This window comes from Xyrauchen texanus, chromosome 8 (genome assembly GCF_025860055.1).
Source record: "Xyrauchen texanus isolate HMW12.3.18 chromosome 8, RBS_HiC_50CHRs, whole genome shotgun sequence".
Taxonomy (NCBI): Eukaryota; Metazoa; Chordata; class Actinopteri; order Cypriniformes; family Catostomidae; genus Xyrauchen; species Xyrauchen texanus.
In genome coordinates, this window is record NC_068283.1 from 27,652,747 (window position 1) to 27,674,083 (window position 21,337).

General features: G+C 36.8%; 1 protein-coding gene across 3 annotated transcripts in view; it reads left to right on the plus strand.

The window, feature by feature from the left end:
- The first annotated feature begins 8,690 nt into the window (after positions 1-8,690).
- LOC127647340 (excitatory amino acid transporter 2-like) overlaps positions 8,691-21,337 on the plus strand; it is a 28,394-nt gene continuing 15,747 nt past the window's right edge. For 2 of the 3 annotated variants that reach the window (XM_052131528.1, XM_052131530.1), the window contains exons 1-4: positions 8,691-8,813; positions 17,196-17,339; positions 17,776-17,928; positions 18,109-18,362. In XM_052131528.1, the coding sequence (XP_051987488.1) occupies positions 17,201-17,339; positions 17,776-17,928; positions 18,109-18,362 (546 nt within the window). In that variant the 5' untranslated portion in view covers positions 8,691-8,813; positions 17,196-17,200. Of the gene's footprint in view, positions 8,814-13,833; positions 13,964-17,195; positions 17,340-17,775; positions 17,929-18,108; positions 18,363-21,337 lie in introns of those variants that run through there. The other variant, XM_052131529.1, reaches the window with a different exon arrangement.

The following is a 21,337-nucleotide window of genomic DNA, read 5'->3' on the forward strand; positions in this document are numbered from 1 at the left end:
GTACTCCTTGCGACAGCCCCTTCCTGGCAAATTCCTGTCCCCTTCCACCCTAGGTGTATGTCGCTGCCATCGCGGCCCACCACGACACAGTAGACGGCAAGTCTTTGGGTAAGCGCGACTTAATCATCAGGTTCCTAAGAGGCGCCCGGAGGTTAAATCCCTCCCGGCCAAGCCTGTTCCCCTCCTGGGACCTCTCGGTGGTCCTCGCAGGCCTCCAGAGACCTCCCTTCGAGCCACTAGAATCAGTTGGCCTCGGGATCCTCTGTCTTAAGACTGCCCTGCTGATCGCGCTCACCTCCATCAAGAGGGTCGGGGACCTGCAAGCATTCTCTGTCAGCGACACTTGCCTGGAGTTCGGTCCGACAGACACCTATGTGATCCTAAGACCTACGTTCCCAAGGTTCCTACGACGCCCTTTAGAGACCAGGTAGTGAACCTGCAAGCGCTGCCCCGGGAGGAGGCAGACCCAGCCCCTTTGTTGCTGTGTCCGGTACGTGCTTTGCGTACCTATCTGGACCACACGCAGAGCTTTAGATGTTCTGAGCAGCTCTTTGTCTGCTTTGGCTGACAGCGGAAAGGGAACGCTGTCTCCAAACAGAGGCTTTCCCACTGGGTCGTGGACGTTCAACCATTTCATTGGCCTATCACACCCAGGCCGTGCCCCCCTCTTGGCGGGTCCGAGCCCACTCAACAAGGAGTGTTGCGTCCTCCAGGACACTGGCCAAGGGCACCTCCCTAGCAGACATATGTAGAGCAGCGGGTTGGGCAACACCTAATACCTTTGCGAGATTCTACAATCTCCGGGTTGAGTCAGTTTCGTCCCGTGTTTTCTCAGGTCCGAGCTGGTAGAACTCGGTAACACGCTGACGGACTGGCCGGGTGGATCACTTGCGCCTAGCGCCCTTTCCCTCATTCCCTCGTCAAGAACTTCAGCTGTTTTTGCAAACTTTAAAAATATCAAAAATGACATTTGAACTCAGTAATTGAAAACCATTCCATCATAGTAGGGCTGATTTCAAATAAATTTGTATTTTTTATGTATTTTTGAATAACGTAATAAAAAAATGGTCATGTAATTCATCCAAATATGTATAATTGTTCATAATGGATGTATGTATTGACTAAACATTTTTTTTTTTTTGTGGTGAAGTTTACAAGGCTATAGTTAAGCCTTGAAAGTTGGTTTAAATTACATGAACCGTAAAAATCTCTTATGTTTTTGGCGTTATTTGTTTCATTAAAGCAGAATTTAATAAGAATAGAATTTGTCACTTTTGCAACCCTCTTTTTAGTGGTCAGTTTTTACTTTGCATTTATTTCTTGATTACAGAGTAGTTTCACATAAGACTGCTTTCCACCGCATTTCATTCAAGACTGTGCTCTTCGGAATGTCGTCTGTAAACATGGTATCATCTGCTATTGGTCAAATTACTTTGGTCAGTTTGGGCTCGAATGGCAACCTCATATGCAATTAATTGAGATTCTTGTCCAAGAACTGTACAATTCAGAGGTGATCTGAAATTAGCTGTGCAAGAAGTTTAGAATTTGAGTAGTTTTTGTTGTTGTAGACTTCTACTTTCATTGCACTCTCTACTTATCTTTACAGACAAGGATGGCATAAATGTGACTTATTAAATGACAAGCAAAAGGGATAGTTCACACAAAAATAAAAATTCTCTCATTATTTACTCACCCTCGTGCCATCCCAGATGTGTATGACTGACTTTCTTCTGCAGAACACAACCAAAGATTTTTTTTTTTTATATATTTCAGCTCTGTTGGTCCTCACAATGCAAGTGAATGGGTACCATAATTTTTAAGTTCCAAAATACACATAAAGACAGCATAAAAGTAATACATATGACTCCAGTGGTTAAATCCATATATTCAGAAGTTATATAATAATTGTGTGTTAGAAACAGATCAATATTTATGTCCTTTTTTTATTTATTATAAATGATCCTCCCTGCCCAGTAGGTGGTGATGTGCATAAAGAATGTGAATTGTCAAAAACAAAAGAAGAATGTGAAAAGTGGAGATTTATAGTAAAAAAGGACTTACATTTTGATCTGTTTCTCACCCATCCCTATTACATCGCTTCTGAAGACATTAATTTAACCACTGGAGTCATATGGATTACTTGTATGCGCTTTTTTTTTTACCCTTTCACTTGCATTGTGAAGACCTACAGAGCTGAGAAATTCTATTAAATATCTTCATTTGTGTTTTGCAGAAGAAAGAAAGTCATACAAATCTTGGATGGCATGAGGGTGAGTAAATGATGAGAGAAAGTTTCATTTTTGGGTCTATTCCTTTAATAATTATTACACAGAAGATAATTATTAAGGGAAAATCGCGCTAACATGTTCTAAGAGACCAAACTAATTATGTTGTCTGTTCCTTAACAGACATAAAATTAAATTGGCCCATGCCAACAAGATGTTTTCCTCCATCTTGTTTTTCCTAATAAAATCATTGATTAAAATCATGAATTTATCAAATTAAATAAAATTAAAAAGAACAGTGTTTTGATGCTATTTCTCACAATTACACGTTATCTGGAGATGGGGAGAAGAAAGTGATTTAAATGTCAAACACCATGGAAAAAGAATGGCTGTGTGGAGAAGTTTGTTTCCAAGCCCCATTTTAGCTGCACTCCTGTGGTCACAGAATGTATTCCATATTGTGGCGACAGCCTAATTGTTATGGGAAAAATGGAACAAAAAGATGTATATGGTTATGATGGGTTCTATTTGAGAGAGTTGTTGGTTGGATTAGGATTTGCATGAATTTAGCTGGTTTAACACAGTCTATTTCCTGGAGGTTTCTTTGATGAAGAACAATTGGCTCATGTTGCACAGGAAGTAAAAAACATGTTTTATCTCCTTACACCTGTAAAGCCTCGAAAAAGCTTTCACACCATCGTCTTTGTCCATGGAAACCATTCATAACCAAGACTCCTTTAGAAGTTGTATCAAATATACAGTACTGTAACTTTAACAATTATGTGACTCCATCTCAGCAGATGCAGGATGAACCATAATTCACATGGAAAATAAAATGATTCCTGATGCTGAATTGCAATAAGAATGGAAAGATAAGAATGGAAGTCACTAATGTCAGAAAAGCAACTCTTTTGAAGCCAAAACTGAGTGATTGTTCATTCAAGATCACGCACAGGACATTTAAACACCTTAATTGGTTTTCCTTTATCGGGGTAAGGTCATAAAAAGGTTTAAACACCAAGCGACCAATTTCCCCCGATTTTAAAGCATATAACCACCTTTACTCCTGTCCTTACCAGCTTATCCAGTGTGCGCAAGTGTTGTGTGCATGCCTCTTTATTTCAAACAGAGAATATTCACATGATTACCAATCCATGTAATTTTAATAACGTGGTTGGTCAGATTTGTTGGTAGTTATCTTTTGGTAGTCATCATGGTATTGATGACCATGTGAACATGCTCATTAATCCAAATCTTTGAATTTTAAGTTTTTTAAATGAAATCAAAGTAACTACACTACCATGCAAAGGCAAGATGCAGTAACTACACATTTTGTCATATAAGAGAGGGTTTTCCTAATTTTTTTCCAAAGAGAACTGTTGTTTTCTTTAAACAAGAAATTATTAACCTTTAAAGACAGACTTACTGTGAGGTTGTTAAGCTCCAGCTGAAGCCATTATTCTACGAAAAAAAAAAAAGTTTAATAGCAGAATTTCTGGTGATTACTGGTGAACTACTTGTATATTTGTATAAATCTAAAAAAATAATGCATTAAAACTTGTTGATTCTATACTTAAAATAAACAACTTTAATTAATGGTTTTATATTTGTCAATAATCTTTATTAAATCATGCCATTCGCAATGCTTCATGGGATTGCACTTAATTTCCTTTATTAAAGATGGTAAGTACACAGTCTTGTACCTTTGTTTTTTTGTCTGAATTTTTTAAATACTTTTATGATTCAAAAGCAGAATCACTTACCTTAGAGCAATGGAGCTGGGCTGCGTTTCCCACAAAACAATGAAAGCCTCAGTTATGCCCAGATTTAGAGAAAACTGTTGTATGAAAATTGCAGTAACTGGGCGATTCTCAAATTAAAGGTATTTTTCTGTCCCTGGGATGTCCATAGTCAGTTTAGACTACTTTTTTTTTATTGTGTCTCAAGATAATTATTTTAGTGCATTTTATTTGTGTTTTATGGTAGGAAATGCATATTTAAACTAAAGATTTCCCACAGAATTTTGCAAACTTTATTTTGTATTTGAATTAAACATTAAGCTAGCATATTAATAGAACCTTTCAAATTATATATCTGGATTTTGTTCTTGATTTTCTTTAATTTATACCTGTTCCTTAATGTATCCATCATTAACAACACATCTGCACAATGCTCTGAAATAAAGTATTTTCTTTACTTGGTAGCCATGGTAACTTGAGATCCTAGTGGAGCACATGTCTGTCAAGAAAGAAGACTGATGTTTTGATGTCCAGAAAGGTAAGAAAACTCTTTCTTCTTAGTGATAGGCATGTACACTTATTACGTGTCAACACAAAACAAGTTATATTTTTGTTAACTTAAATAATTTGTATGTCTTTTTACTTCTTTTCTATTTAAATTAATTTACTGTACTTTACATGTACAGTAGCTACAGTAGCTTTTTCTTTTCTTTTGCAAAAATGGCAAAGATGTCGTCACAAGCACAGTCATCACAGCACGTCACAGCTTGTGATGGTGATAACGGATCAATAGTCAAAACAAGCAAGGAATATTTATACCAAGATCAATGGAAACATGTAAATGCTTCACACTGCAACCCCCCAATATTCAAGCCAAATCTACAGCCTTGATGACAACTCTTAAAATTCCAGCAAGCCAGTTTTGCCTCTATTCTGAGAAATACCCAAGTACAAAACCCACACTAAAACCATGTTGCTTTGAAGCCATTCTCCTCAGTTTTAGTGTTGCCATTGTTACTGCGATTTGCCTATATAGCACGATGCAGTCGTGTTCAGCATTCCAATGAAAACTAATGATAAATAAACCCTGTCTGGCTTTACAGGGGGCGATATTGCCCCTCCCTTGATTTGCCTCGAGCCCCCCAGAATCTTCTGATGCCCTGAAAGGATCAAAGGGCACTCCACCTCCAGGATTGATGGTGATCTCTCCTCGCATCCTAGTACCGGCCCTGGTAATGTGTGTGTCTTTAAACATTTAAATTCCGTCTGGTAGACATGATGTTTATTTCCCCCGCCCCACCCCCCTCCCGGATGTATACTGAAAGAGAAATGTTACACATTGTAAATTTGACTCACTATACAACACCCTGTTGGGTACTGTTTCAGCTGCAAACTTTGTGTTTGCACCACTGTGGCAATTAGCAGGATATAGACTTTCAGCCCATCCTCAACACAAAAGACAGCTGGAGAGAAAGAAATGGACAGAGAGGCCGCCCCAGTTCTGTAGCTCTCCTCTGCCCCTTTCCATCTGTCAGTCCTGAGGGACAGGTGTGTGATAGCCACTGACATTTGTGTAGGTATGTTTTTGTTTTATGTTTATGTGCATGTATCTATGTATGGGTAGAGATTCTCCTCTCATACGTCACATCTATTTATCTGCAATGTGTGCCTTTAGGTGAATGTATTTATGGTTCTGTGGTCATTTTGTCAGCATGTGTGAATGCGCGTGTGTGTGGCAAATGTATAAATATCTTTAAAAGAGGTGAGAGGTCCCCCTAACCGTATCTAGAAACACTATCACCATAGTATTATTACATTATCTCACTTTAAGGACATACAATACCAGCCGAGGCAGTGATAGGTCATTTAACATCTTTAGTATTCCATGTCTTCTGCATTCAGCTGTGGTCACTTTTACTCTAGGACAAGACAGATCTAACAATCTTTGTCTTGAAAAGTCCAACATTCTTGTTTCTTTCACAGGATCATGGATTCTTCTATTCATATTGACATTATCTGCATAGAAACTAGTATCATATTTAAGCAATACTGTTTTAAGGCCCGTGCGTACTTCATTTTTGTCTGTTCCAGTTTGGATCGCAACCAGCGATAAAATCTCTTCTGACCTCAAATGAATATGACCATGCTCAACACATGCACACTATGACTACTTTGTGATATTCTTTTAGGACAGTAAATGGCGGGTATATGCGACGATGATGCGCACAGACGGGGACTGTCCGTGTGTTGAGAATATCTGGGCCGCGTGCGGACAGTGGACAGTTGTACTGAATATCACATCTGTACGACTGTGATCAAATGTCATAACATTATGTTGCGAGACCTAAAGGGATTACAATGTGACTTTCAGTCACATATGCCAGAACCACATTTTTTTTGTACTGTTTATGGACATTATTAATTATTTGACTATGACTTTGACTCAAATTTTGGTCTGTTCATCATACAAAGTGATCATATGCCTCAAGAAGAATTGGTATATGACGTACAATTCACAGACCAAGTGAATCCTACTGAATATAAGGGGTGACAATGTGTTGCCATTGCATTGAATTTAGCCAACAGGACAATCATTAAATTACCTTTGTGTTCTGCGGAAGAAAGAAAGCGAGTAAATGATGACAATTTATTTTTGCGAGAACTATTCCTTTAATATCCAGCGATATCATTGCTCTAATAATGCTGCTTGTCCAATCAGACTAGAGGACCAAAACTACATGTAACTGTTGTATGATGAGTAATTAATGTCAATTACTCAATATGATAATAGTTTCCATGCATATAATTATGTATGGGGAAAATGGTGAAGCAATGTTATCCATTTTGATACAGTTTGGCACATCCATGCAAATAAATAAATTATAGATCATAAATGTTATACTTCACACATAAAAAAAGATGAAGGTGAGTGATTGAAGCCTTAAAATAATAGCTACTGAATGAAGCCTTTGAGGCAGTAAACGTCATTATTAAATAATCATTTTGCAGAGCACTTGTCTAAAATCCTGTGTTTAATACACCTTTTCCACACTTCAGTGGAAGTAAACGATTGCAGGACCTACTTCGACAGCGGGAAATGGGAGTGAGACACAGCAAATATTATTTTCACTTACCCATTTGCTCCAAGACCAAAAGAAAAATACACTATTACATTTGAATGACTTTGCAGAAGAGGGAAAAACAGAGAGCAGTGGATTTAGGACTGGATTAATACAGTGGATTAAGTCAGATGGAAGAAGATACCAAATTTACTGTCGCTCTATCAGCAGCTTTTATAGAAACCCCCTCACAGCTGTGGTAATTCAGTTTTTAAAACTAATTCCAGGGTAATTTAACACAAAGCATAATGTTATAAACTTACACTCAATATCTAAAAAAAAGTTTGCTAGATTTAAGATGCTAAATATCGCGTCATCACAGTCTGTGATGGGAACACGTCCCATGAGCATTAGCCTACCAATCGTAGTTGTTTTGCACTTGAATGATGATTTATATTTTTGTGATGTTTCTGGCAGTCAAGAGTTGCGATAAATCAAATTTTCAGACGACAAGAAATGACAGCCACTCTCTCGCGCTGATATATGACTAACTTGTTGTATTTATTTGATGTATTTATGCAAATACCTGTCCTAAGCCCCGCCCCTCTTCGCTTCATTTACAGGGGGAAACAGAGTCACATCGCCATCCTGTGGGTAGAACTTGGAAGCATTGCTTTGAGATGAATCTGTCAGGTGAAAGCAGTGTAGTGAAGCAGAAGTGAAATCTACCAGCCCAGAACATTGAAAGAACGCTGGTCCAAATATTGGACAGTACAACGGGGTTAAAGGCACACCATAAGGAAAATTGTCTTTTTTTCTAGTCACAAAATGTATCGAGATTTAAAATAAAAAAAAGGTTTCTTTTAAAGTAATATTGATGGAGTAAAATAATTAATGTGGAAAGAAATAGTAACGTAAGGTTGTTTTGATAAAAATTCAGTTTTTAAAAAATAGTGGCCACACTGTGCTAAAAGGCCCCACAGGGGGTTTATGTTGATATCCTGTAGATACCGGAGCAATAGTTATAGTGCAAAATTTGTCAACTATGCAAGTAATTTTGAGACAGCAAGATGCTTTTCTGAGTAACAAATTAAGACAATGCTGTTAATTTCAATCACATTTTGCATTTCACAACATCTCAGATATTCTATAAACAAATGAATCTCAACTGTGAACTGTGAATCCCCAAATGCTATTCTTTCACTTTTTTGCTTGATATTGAAAAAATTTCACTGACATTTTTTAAATATTTATATATATATATATATATATATATATATATATATATATATATTATTAATATAATAATTTCAAGGATTTTCCAACATAAATAATTACCTGAATGCTGATTCAATTCAATGACCCTCTTTATTTATTATGACTCTTCTACATAATCCTGCATATTTGAATTCATGCATTGTGTATGTATATGCCATATTTGCAGCATATATCAACTGATTATGTATGGAGATGTAAAAACCTACAATAGACTAAAGTAACAGCCAGGATGATATAGGATGAACAAAATAAATGGCTAGAGAGAACATTGAGGAAATATAGGAAAGAGAAAGAGAGAGAGAGAGACTGAGCAACAAGCGAGCCAAGCTCAGAGAATCAAACCGTTTTTATTAATCTGAGAATTTTCTCAGATGACGCAAAGACTGTGAGTTGCCTCCTCTCTTTCCCTCTCTCACTCCATCTCTCTCTTTCTAAGCCTCAGAACATTCTTTCCAAATGTCTCATTCCTAATGCCTCAATCTTATCGGATGGGAGACGGCACAACAGCACAGGTAAGAAGTATATAAACAGGATATGAAAGATCACACTTTTTCTTTCCGTTCTTGTCTTTTCTCACTTCTTTTACCTTCTCAATATTTCATATAACTTTTCTGCGCACTGTTTGACTCTAAACCTCAAACAGTTGATTTTGGGTTGTTTTATTATAACAGGACAGCACTTTACAGTAGACATAAAGTCATCTTGCATTTAGTTATCCATGATTGCTGGAGTCTGCTGTATTCTCTATCTTGCTCTATATCAGTGTTAGTGCTAGAGTCAGTGTTGTTTTTGTATATGCAGTTGCTGTTGAAATCGTTAACAGCACATATCACTTCACAAATTGCTATAGCTCACAAATGATCTAATCAGTCGGCATGTATTCTTAAGGGAAGTGTGACATGTCAGAGAGATGATAGATGGTTTTAAGAGTCATTAGGGGCATGGCTCAAAGAGGATACTTGACTAGACACTGGGCCACATGCAGTTGGAAGAAGGTTTTTTGACTGTGAGTACCTGCAGCATCAGGAATGAACTAATGAAAGAGTTAGTTCTGCTGATTGACAGAGAGAGAGAGCTTAAGGACAGATTGACATATTTAAGATGGTAAAATGAGAGTTCCTAATGGGGGCAGTTCAGGAAGAACTTGCAGGAGAGAGATAGAGAAAGACAAAGAGAGAGGGTGGGGGGGGGGGGTGGTTATAAATAGCAAAGCTTTAGTATAGGGTGAGGCAAGCAGATGTGATAGACAGTCTGTGCTTAAGGAGTTCAAACAACAGATTAATATACTCAGATTATAGTCAGAGATAGAAGGGAAAGGGGAGGGAGGGTATGTGCAAGAATGTGCATGCATGTGTGGTGAAGTACCATCAAAATGACTCCATTCAAGTCTACACATGCATAGGAATAAGCCCCAAGATGGACATTTACCTGCATGTTCAAATGTGCATGCTCTCTCAAACAGATAGATAGAGAATAGTTTACTATACATTAGAGGTGTACAGTATTGTACCCCCTTAAAATGTAATCTTATTCATATTAAACAAACAAAGACACTAAACCTGTTTCAGAAGCGTATACTTCCATGTTCTGGTAAAAAGTCAAGATAAGGTTGCTTGAAAACTATGTGCAAATGAGTGTTGGAAAAAGTGTGTGTTCATTGAGGTAAGTGGACTGTGATTGCTGTGGGATGCATTTATTGAGTCTGTATAGATGGAATGTAATTAACAGTGACCCTTGTAGGTTTCTCCCCTCAGTATCCCTGGCGACCACTCTGTGCTCTGTTATTTGGGTTGGTTGCAGTGATGTCTTCCTACTGTCTTGATGTCTACTCTTTCTCTTAATTATTGTGATTCTTGGCTGGCTTTCTAAAGGGATTCCCTTAGGCCTTTCTCCTCCCAGGGATTTGTGTTTGACCGCAAAGCACTGCTTGTTGAAGGAGTATAAGGCTATTTTGCCTTTGGCTAATCGTGTCATCCATTCCATTACTGTGCTATTTGAATAGAAAGATTGTCACTTACTGAACCTGTTCTGTTTGACTGGCTAATATCCAGGAGTTGTGCAACTCCATATACAGTAATCAAACTTTGGGCATTTGCTTGTTTGGATGGATAATGTTAATTAGTTGTCAATGAGTGGAGGAAATTATAGTTTATCCAAAGCTGTGGCATACCGAGATATTGCCTCGGGATATTGAAAAATTGTCAAGTTAAGGCTTAATATGATATTCTTTATATTCTTATGGGATGGTGCTTAATGGTAATTATCATGTATTTCAGTGACTGCAGCTTTAGTTTAGTGGATGATAAAACCAGCCTGATCTCATTAAAATGTAAATATTTGTATGTTTGGATCTAAAACATAAACATTTACACATGTACTTCTTAAGAAACGTAAAATATTTATGAATCCAGAATAAATATATTTTTTACAAATATATTTATAACAAATTAATATATTTTTAGATATTTTAGATCCCTTAATCCTACCGCTAAACAACACTTTTCAACAATATAAAAAGTAACACTTACAATACAGCATGACAATATTTACTATTACAATACACTAATTTATATTCATTTAAGAGCAGCTAATCCCACCCCTACCCCTGAACCTAACCCTAACCATTTCCTAACCTTATAACCAATCACAATAATTTATTCATAAAAATGGTGGTGTAGTGGGCTAAAGCACATAACTGTTAATCAGAAGGTCGCTGGTTCGATCCCCACAGCCACCACCATTGTGTCCTTGAGCAACTTAACTCCAGGTTGGTCCAGGAGGATTGTTCCTGTAATAAGTGCACTGTAAGTCGATTTGGATAAAAGTGTCTGCCAAATGCATAAATGTAGATGTAAATCAATGCGGGAGTTGACAGCTATTGCTGTTACAGCCACTACAGCGGATAAAGATGAAAAACAGGTTTGAAATTGAGTCTTTTCCTCTCACAGAGCTATCTGGATACACACACAGCACACAAATAAAATAGATTTATTTTATGATTGTTTTATTGTGCTTTTGTGGTCTTTAAATTTGATTTATTAAATTTTTTTGGCTACAGCATATTCTGAAAAGTCCTTTTGTGTCCCATAGCAAACAAAATAAAAATTCAATGCTATATGAAGGATTAAACGATGACAGAATTTTGAAGTTTAAAAAGTATAGTCTTGGTTAAAGTGATATTATCATTTTTGAATACAGCACCAAAAATCACACAGTAAAAAATAAGACTATTGTAATATCAAATTAGATTAGTGTTGAATAAATTTGCATTAAATAAACGTAATGTCATTGAATGTTTAATTAATCTCTTGATTATAAATGAAATAAAAGTAACTGACTAATTTCATTAATTCAATATTCAAGGATTCAATAAGGATACATTAACATTTGTATGTCTCTAAATTTGTTAATACGTAAACTGATTGTGATTTAGATGCTGTCAGTATGTAAATGTTGGAGTTCTAAATGTAATTTCGGAATCTCGCAATCATCACTAGAGTATATTAAGGCTCGTATAACTCTCTCCAGCAACATTCCTTCCAGCATCCCTCCTCCACCCCATCTCCACATTCATTTTACTTTGTCTTCATGTACATTAAATTCCATTAACCCATTAACATGTGTTATCTATTTTTGTGAAAGTGGGGGGAATCTTGGAGCACAAGTCAAGTCTCAAGCTCAGGGTCCTCCATAGTGGACAGCAAGCCAAACCAGTTTACCGTTACCTCTAGATTATATGAGCATGCAAACTTGTGAATTTTATGTTTCGGTATCTGTGAAAATGTAAGCAAGTGTATCTTTGCTAAAGCCACACTTTACAGCATGTAAGAATCAGGGCCGTAATCACAATACATCAACCCAAAATGTACTTTTACTCACTAATTTATTGACCCTTTTGTTGTTCAAAACCCATATGCAGTTTTTTTCTTAGAACATAAAAATAGATGTTTTAAGCAGCTCTATTCCATAGAAAAACAGTTTATAGTGAGCAGGAGCTGTCAAGCTTTAGAAGGACAAATACTATAAAGCACTATTACAGATTCAGTATAAAGACATAACAGTAGTCCATATGACTTGTGCATTATATTCCAAGCTTTCTGTGGCCATACAACAGCTATGCATGTTATTTTTATAATAATTTTATAAAATTTAATATAATATTTATAAAATATAATTTTTCTCTTTGGACCACAGCAGTGGTCAATATGAACTGTTTTGTATGGCAAAGAGCAGCGTTCAGATTCTTTAAGAAAAGATTGTGTTAAGATTCTACTGGGGGAAAAAACACAATGAGGGACAACTTCATGGAATTTCATAATTTTGTGTATTTTCTTTTTGCTAGCCAGCTGAAACAGTCGTGTCATTTTACATCAAAGATTAAAAGAAATTCAAATTACATTAATCTTTTCTTTGAGACAGCACAAAAAAAGAAAGAAAAGATGTCTGAAACAAACAAATTGCTTGCAGTGCAGATACAAGTATTTTTAAAGTTCACACAGTACAAAACAAACACTGTGTCTATTAAAACCAAAAATTATACAATTGTGGGCCTTTATCGCACGTGTCGTGTGTTGAGGTCACAAATATAATGGTCCTATAGCAAAGGCGCTGAATGCAATAATTTTCGAAATAAAGGCTTGAAATGCGATAAAGGCCAAAGCTGTAATATTTAGTTAGCCAATCCTGTTAAAGTTCTTATCCATAAATCAGTCTGGATTGGTGGAGAATACAGAGCCATGAGGTCTATAGGGGGAGTGATGTATTGTGACCTAATGGCTGATCTTAAAGAATTACATCATGGCTTTAAGATCTCGTGAAATCATTTGTTTCATTGTATTACTACATCATTGCAGTTTATCCTGTATGGCCTGTCCTCATGTAAATCTTTGCCCTTTGCAAGGCTACTAGGCAGTCAGTTTTTTTTCTCTCCTTTAATTCATCTGATGCCATTGTGAATTACTAGTTGATTGTTGACTCAAGGTTTGAGTAGTTTTTCCTTAATGTGGCTGATTATTAATTCAATCACGAATATCCTGACCTGTCTTGGAAGCTGTAACCTCCAACTGTTGCGGTGCAACAGTTGGAGGTTACCTGCACTGCACTGACTGATTTGATTACACTTGGTACCATCGCTCTGGAAAAAACAAACAATGAAATTAAGGATTAGAAGAATTTTGTATTCATTCATGTATTATAGGCGCAGTTCTTGCATGTTGTTGCCTGTATTTGAATTTGTGAAAACATGTTTAAGCTTATGTCTTCAGGGGAAATTGTGAAGTATTGTAAAGCATTGCAGAATCATGCAGGGTCACAAGCTTTTCTCTCTCCCTCTCTTTCTTACCGTCTCTCACCCCATGAGACTGAGTTCACAGAGGATTATGGATGTGCAATTGAAACTTGCCCCCCCCCCCCTCCCCCCCTAAAAAAACATTTCAGCACACACATTGCCAATCCGTCTTTATGTCTGAGCGCCAACTGTTGTTTTAGTTTAAATCTGAGATGAAGAACAAGCAGATGAGCAGGACAGGGAACATCCCGAGAAAGAAAGAGAGATGGAGGGCAGATGGGCCAAAAAGTCAGAATGACACACAGCAGGAAAACGGTAAAAACAGAACAGGGGAAAAAAGAAAGACAACATCACACCACGGCAAAACAAACTTAGGTGAGTATTTTATTTTCTTGTCGTTTAAGGGTTTCCACACCTTTTGACAAATTACATTTCATTAGCTTTCTAGTAATTAATGATAGCTGGATAAAAGCTTTTTAAAATCAGGCATCAACCCTTGGAATACATAGTTTTAAATGGTATGACTATACAAGTCAAATACTATTCATTTAATGCAATATGAAGTAACAAACAATGATCAATTGTATTTTGATAACATTAACTTAATTAAGTTTAGATTAATTAATGCTGTAAAACATCATTGTTCATTGTTAGTTCATGATATGTATACATTTACTAATGTTATCAAATACAACCTTATTGGAAAGTGTTACCATTTAAATTATCATATAGTAAAACCTTACAATAAATTTGGATTTGTTAACATTAATTAATACAATAATTAACATGAACTAACAATGAACAATGCTTTAACAGCAATTATTATTCTTGGTAAATTCTATAAATTTTTATATTAAAGGAATATTCCAGGTTCAATACAAGTTAAGCTCAGTCAACAGCATTTGTGGCATAATGTTCATTACCACAAAAATATATTTCAAAATATTACAATACTCACTGTTTCAAAAGTGTAGGCACAAGATGTAAACAATGTGTGCATTAACATGATTTAGTTTAATAAATTCACTTCTTAATGTGAATTTATGTGTAAAGTTTGTCTTCATTGCCATGACGACATAATGCCAGAAATGGTAAAACCCCCAAATGACCATAACAATTATGATTTAAACAAATTTACAGCTCAAATAATAGACTAGTTTTAACAGAAGAATTCATGCAATGAGCATTTTACATTTCCTCATAAATTTATACAATTATAAGTTTCACATTTCTGCTTTTAAACCCTTCAAAAATTGGCCCCATTCACATGTTCGCTACAAAGTTCACTTACTTTTAATATTTTGTTAATCTTTTCATTCCATGACTTTTCCAGGCCTGCAAATCATATTTTTACAATTCCAAAATACCATGGGAATCCTGTAATTTATTAGTCTTATTTCAAGCCAAGCATTATTCTTCATTATTCTTCACTATTCTTCACTTGCAACTGTCAAGAGTTTGTTAGTAAACACAAATGTCACAATCCCCTTTAGCAATTTGGATATACTTTCAGCTGTACATATGTGTTTATTCTATATGTCCCATAACTCATCCTTCTGCTACAATGATTTTCCCCAACTTCAATCAGTGTTCCACATCATGCAGATGTTTGTAATGGAGTGGGCTTGATGAAATACTCATTGGTTTTACTTGGCAGTCAATTCTTATATTATCATTAAGGAGCAGGAGTTGTGTATTATTCCCATATGGAGGTTTGACACTGTGTGTGTGTGTGTGTGTGTGTGCGTGTGCGTGTGCGTGTGTGTGTGTGTCAGTGAAAACTTAAAAAGTAGCAGTTTTGAAGATTAAAAGGTTGGAAAGGATTATAATGATTTCTCTCAGCCTTTGTAATTCTGTTGTGTCTTTGTGTTGGGTGATCTCAGCACAAAACACTCATCGATGATGACTGATCCAGGCCTCAATTTAAATATCTGTGAAAGAGGTGGAGCTTAAAAAAACGTGTCAAGCCAAACCAACGCCCTTGGTTAAATGTGATGTAAATATCTTTTCTTTTCTCACACGTGATCTATATGATTTATGGATGACAGTGTGAAAAGCAAAAATCACATTGAATCAGATATTTTTATGTGATCTAGGCCACTTTCTTATTTCATAAAATGAACTAGATCAGATTTATTGCAATGTAATGTCAGTGTGATCAATCAAATTTAATGTGATTTTTTTCATCAATCTAACTCGACATTTGTCGTAATTGCTCATCTTATATGAGCTGAAAACTGGAATTGGGAACTTTGGCTTGCAGTGTGAATGTAGTGTGCAGATTATGAGAGCTACAGAGAGATGGAAATGTTGTCCTAAAAAAATTCTATAAAATTGCACATATATTTACACATTTTAGAGTGTCACTACAAAGACTCTGTCTTAGTCAGTCATAAATAAATCATTTTAAGGTTTGCAAGTTCCATGAGGTTGTGTGATATGTTGGCCTCCAGTATCAAGAGTAAAGACAGCAACAGATGAAAATCAAAATGACCAATTATGGTAATGTGTAGTGTTATGCATCCAGCATGCACATGTAAACACTGCAGGGGGCATTTTAAGGCTTTCAGATGCAATTTCATGAACCTATCACACTAGACTCCAACTCTAACATAGCTCTGTGATGCTTAGGCAGGACATTTCTGAATAATAATTTATTATTAATATAATCTTGCTTCTCATCAGTCTCAGGCTTATCAGTTACTCTATCTCTCACTGCATTCTCTTCTATCTGTTCTTCTTTTCTGTTTGTAATACAACTTTGTACACAAACTAAGCTTGTTGTCACACTGCAAATTAGCATTATAGAAAGACAGCTTGGGGTATTGAGAAAGGCACTGATACTAATATTGAATAGTGGTGAGAATGGGGTCTGTTCAGTTTAAATCAATAAATCTGAGCTGCTTGTAAGTAAACTATAAGTAAGTCATTCATTGGTTGATTCCTACTTTGATGCTATCTAAACATTACATTGCTTGTTTGAGTATGCCCATCAGCCTGGTTTATGCTTTTGCCAACATTTGATAATTATCTGATGAACTTTTGATGAAACAAATCTATAAAATATGTACACAAGCATCTCTTTCAAATAAAATTCAGGTTACCACCTGCTTTCCTTGGACGGTAGAAGCACGATGTAAATTATGTCAGGCAAATAGCACTCTCAAATAGAGTTTTGTGGGCAAAGCTCAATATATTATGAGCCTAATATACATAGAAAGGAGGTGTATGAATCTCATAGTGCTTTCGTTCTGCTGCGGAACAAAAGGAAGATATTGTAATTGAGATATTAAGTGTTTTTGGCCATGCAATGCAAGCCAATAGGGTCTAAAGCTTTCATGCTCCAAAACAGATATTAAGGCAGAAAAAATTAAATCCACATGGTTTCATCCATGTTTTCTTAAGCAAAACAATCTGTTTTGGGTGAGAAACAGCCCAAAATGTAACTAAAGTTTCACTGTAAATCCTGCCATTATCTTTTCTGGGTGAACTATTCATTAAATTTCTCTGTCTCTCTCTCTCTCTCTCTCTCTCTCTCTCTCTCTCTCTCTCTCTCTCTCTCTCTCTCTCTCTCTCTCTCGCTCTCTCTCTCATGTTACTCTCACAGATAGAATGACGAATAAGCACACTGGAAACCAGACAAGTGGAGAATTGCAAGGGGATGTGGGAGTGGAACCAGGATTAAAAGACACTACACACCAACAATGCGGCTGGCTTGGACGCAACCTGCTCCTTACCCTCACTGTGCTAGGTGTGCCCCTGTTTGTGTGTGTATAAATGTGTTGTTGTGTACAACTTCTTGTGTGTGTGATATATCCCTTTAACCCATTTAATCTCTCTCTCCATCCCATTTATGTGTCTGTGCGCTCACCCACTCTTTCCTTATTCTTCCTCTTTACTCTCCTCTTTTCACTCTTTTCAGATAAACCTTGTTCATGGTTTGATAGCTGTGATTCTCCACTGCAACCGATTATCCTCTGTCAAACCGCAGACATATACCAAGCAAGCAAATTCCCAGCCATTCTTCATTTATTGGCCCCTTTATAGTGACACTGTTTATACAACAGTGGTTTGAAATGTTGCAGATGCAGGACAGTTATGCAGTGGTGCTCTGGAATGTGAAATGCAATCTGTATCTTTTTACAAGAAAGGAAAACAAACTAACATACACACTCTTGCTCTCACAGGTGTAATAGCAGGCACAGCTCTGGGAATGATGCTACGGTATGTTCCAGATCTGAGCTCAAACAGTCTCATGCTGGTCTCCTTCCCTGGAGACATCCTGATGAGAATGCTAAAGATGCTCATCCTGCCCCTTATTATCTCCAGCCTTATTACAGGTCAGTTTTCAATTCCTTTGTGTGCTTTAAACCATGTGCTCTACTGCCATTTAGCAAACATTTTTAAGCACTAATCACTCATATCACTCATGTTGCAAAGTGTTAACAACACAAAGAAGGAACTGTGTATCTCTGCTGATGCAATATGCAAGATCTCTTTGTTTTCTCTCTGGCTTGCAGGCCTGGCTGGTCTGGATGCTCGCTCTAGTGGAAGAATGGGCAGCAGAGCAATGGTGTACTACATGTCCACCACAGTAATAGCTGCTATTCTAGGTGTCATTCTTGTTCTTGGAATTCATCCTGGAAATCCCAAACTCAGGTCCAGTCAGTCCAGCTCTGCCCCCAAGAACCAGGAAGTCAGCAGTATGGATGCCTTTCTAGACCTGATCAGAAATCTTTTCCCAGAGAACCTGGTCCAGGCATGTTTTCAACAGGTAAACATCAGCTGCTACATGGTGTCCGTGTCATATCTTTCAGGAGATCTTATTCAGTGTGAACTTTGGGTCAGTGGTGTACTGCAAATCTATGGGGCCACAAGAAGAACCATAATTCAGGGCCCAACACAAGCAGAGACATCATGCATGAGAATTTGTATCTGTGGTGAAATAGTATCGCTAATGGAGTAAGTGACTTTTCGCAATTGAGACCTCTCTTCAGTACAATTTCTGCACTGCTGAATATTTCAATTTCATTTTATTGCATTTATGTTATTTAGTAAGTCCAAATTTGAAAGGCTACAGTGAGTTTTGAGTGTGCTAGCACTGGAGATTTCAATTTCTGAAACGTATAAATTTGGCAGCGATGTATTTGACTGTGAAGTGATTCTGTGACCGAGATTCTAGAATGGTATTCCACATTAATGGTGCGTTCATGTCATGAAAGAAATATAGTAATTATGAGATTACGACCTCTAAAAAAAGTTACAAATCCAAATTTGAAATCCAAAATGGGCCAATAGTATTTGCAGACTGTCACTTAACTTCTGCTGCTTGACTTCACAGAGTAAGGATCATTATGAAATTAATATTACCCACAGAACAGGTGCAGGTTTTGCAATCAATACTGGCCCAAAGACTATAGGAAGAGACAACAACATAATTATGAATTTTGCGTGAACTATTCCTTATTCCATCCACACATGAAAATTGGACAACTATTCTCTTACCTTGCAGGTAGTCTACAGCAGTCTTTACTGGGTGTTTTTAGGGTATATTTGCATTTATTCACATACGATTGCAGTGTTTCCCATGGGATTTTGTGAGACTATGGGGGGTGGACCTCTGACCCTCTAGGGGGGTTTGGGGGCATGCTCCCCGTAAGAACATTTTGCAAATTTTAAAGATAAATAATTCCATCTGGTGTGCTTTGAGAACAAAATGCAGAGGCTAGTGTTGTGCTCTTGTAAACAGTGTTGTGCTCTTAAAGCTACAGTAGGCAACAGCACCCCCAATTCTTCCCCATATACATGATGCTCTTCACCCCCAGCCAGGGTTTAATTGACAGCTGTTCACAAACAGAGCCAAGGCCTGCCTCGCCAAAAGCGATTGGCTAAAATTTTCTGGATTGACACTACCCGACCCACATTGTTCACTCAGAGCTAGAATCTGTGGTGCTAACTAATCTCTCACAGGTTCTCATTTAACAAGACACCATGTTTATATAGAAAAATTTTTTTCAATGAATAAATACTACCTGCTGTAGCTTTAACAATTTCATGCTCTAAATATTCTGAAAAGCAGGGTAAAAGCAGGGTTTCTCTCATTTACGTAGGGATGTCAGTTTCAGCTTTTTATCTTTTAACGTTACCTCAGACTGCTAACGATAGCTAGCTAGTGAAGACGTAAGCAGTGTAACGTTCTGCCATATAACCTAGTAACGCTAACGTTAATTTACATTTATCATCATGATGCTAACTTCGGTAGTACAATTATCTGTTTGCTCTTGTACACTGATGATGATAAATTGTGCGTCGAGTAGTGTATAAATGCAGTGGATACATTTAATGTTAGTTAACAACCCTCTATGATCATGTTGGAGAAAAAAAATCGCCATTGGATAGTACATTTTTGTTTTTACTCACCAGATATTTGAACTCATGTAAGCACAATGTAACTAAAAAATATATTAAGCAAACTGAGAGAGGGGGCCTCTTCATATATATTCACTCAATATAGTATATTGTCATTTTTATTTGATTTTGCTTTATCATTTTAATCACATTTTAGCTTTTTAAAAATTTACAAATTTCACATTCTATAAATTTTATGATGTCATGAAATTGCATTTTTACTAATGAGACATGCTGTTGTCACTGTTTGGAATTTCATACATATTATTAACAAAACAATTCACAAGGTGGGAACCTAATAATGAAAATTAGGGTCTGACAATTAATTGTCAAACAAATAATATGCGATTATGATAATTAATTGCCTGTTTTAGGGTGTTTCACCAATATTAATATTAATTACCATACAAACTCACTATGACCCAGTCAACCTGTAGCTAATATATTATAATGTATTGTATTGTGTTGTATTGTGCAATAGTAAAATAATTCTGCCTTAAATTCTTCAATTTCACACATTATTTAAGGCTCTCTGATTAACTCACAAGCCCTTATTTCTCATGAAGGAATACTTTGAGAGTATGTTTGTTGCATTTGATCATCTCCACAGAAATAGAGCAGGAAATCTCCTCTGTCTCACTGCTGCACTGCGTGAATAAACCCCATTTGCATTACCGTTAATTGAAACTGGGGTCCTTTGCGTTCACAAAATTAATAAGTTATACCATGTTTATTTTTCACGGGAGTTTGGCGAAACTCTCTGTAGACGGCGTGCACGTCAGAACGCTTGAGAAGTGATTCATCCTCACAACTGAATGACACAAGTGCTTTTTCCCGCGCTCATCAGACAGCATGCAGGGAAAGACGAGGCTGAATCCAGCTTCAACTGTTTATATTCAGTAAAAGGGACTCGGTGTTCGAAACTACACAACTCTATCACTGGCGAGTGAAATATTCATGTCATTATTGAAAGTGCGGCATAATTTTATTATGGCTCCCTTTACTTGTTGTTTACTTGTTATTATGAGACAAATTAGACTAGTCAATTAATGGGAAACACTGCAATTGGATTCGCTACTCATGTGCTGGACTGTTATGATTTTGGCTAATGCAGGACACTACTGAATGATGCGCATCAGAGGGGGTTTAGAAGTGGGTATACGAAATGCAGACTTATAAAGAAGTGGGTATATGCCGTATACCTGCATACCTGCACTACATCCCTGTATACCAGTAGAGCATGGCACAAGCAACAATCATGGATGTGATTTCCAGGGATCGCACATTTTGTTTTTCAAGGACAAAAATGTAAACTTGCCTCTCTGCTGACTGTGAAATGTT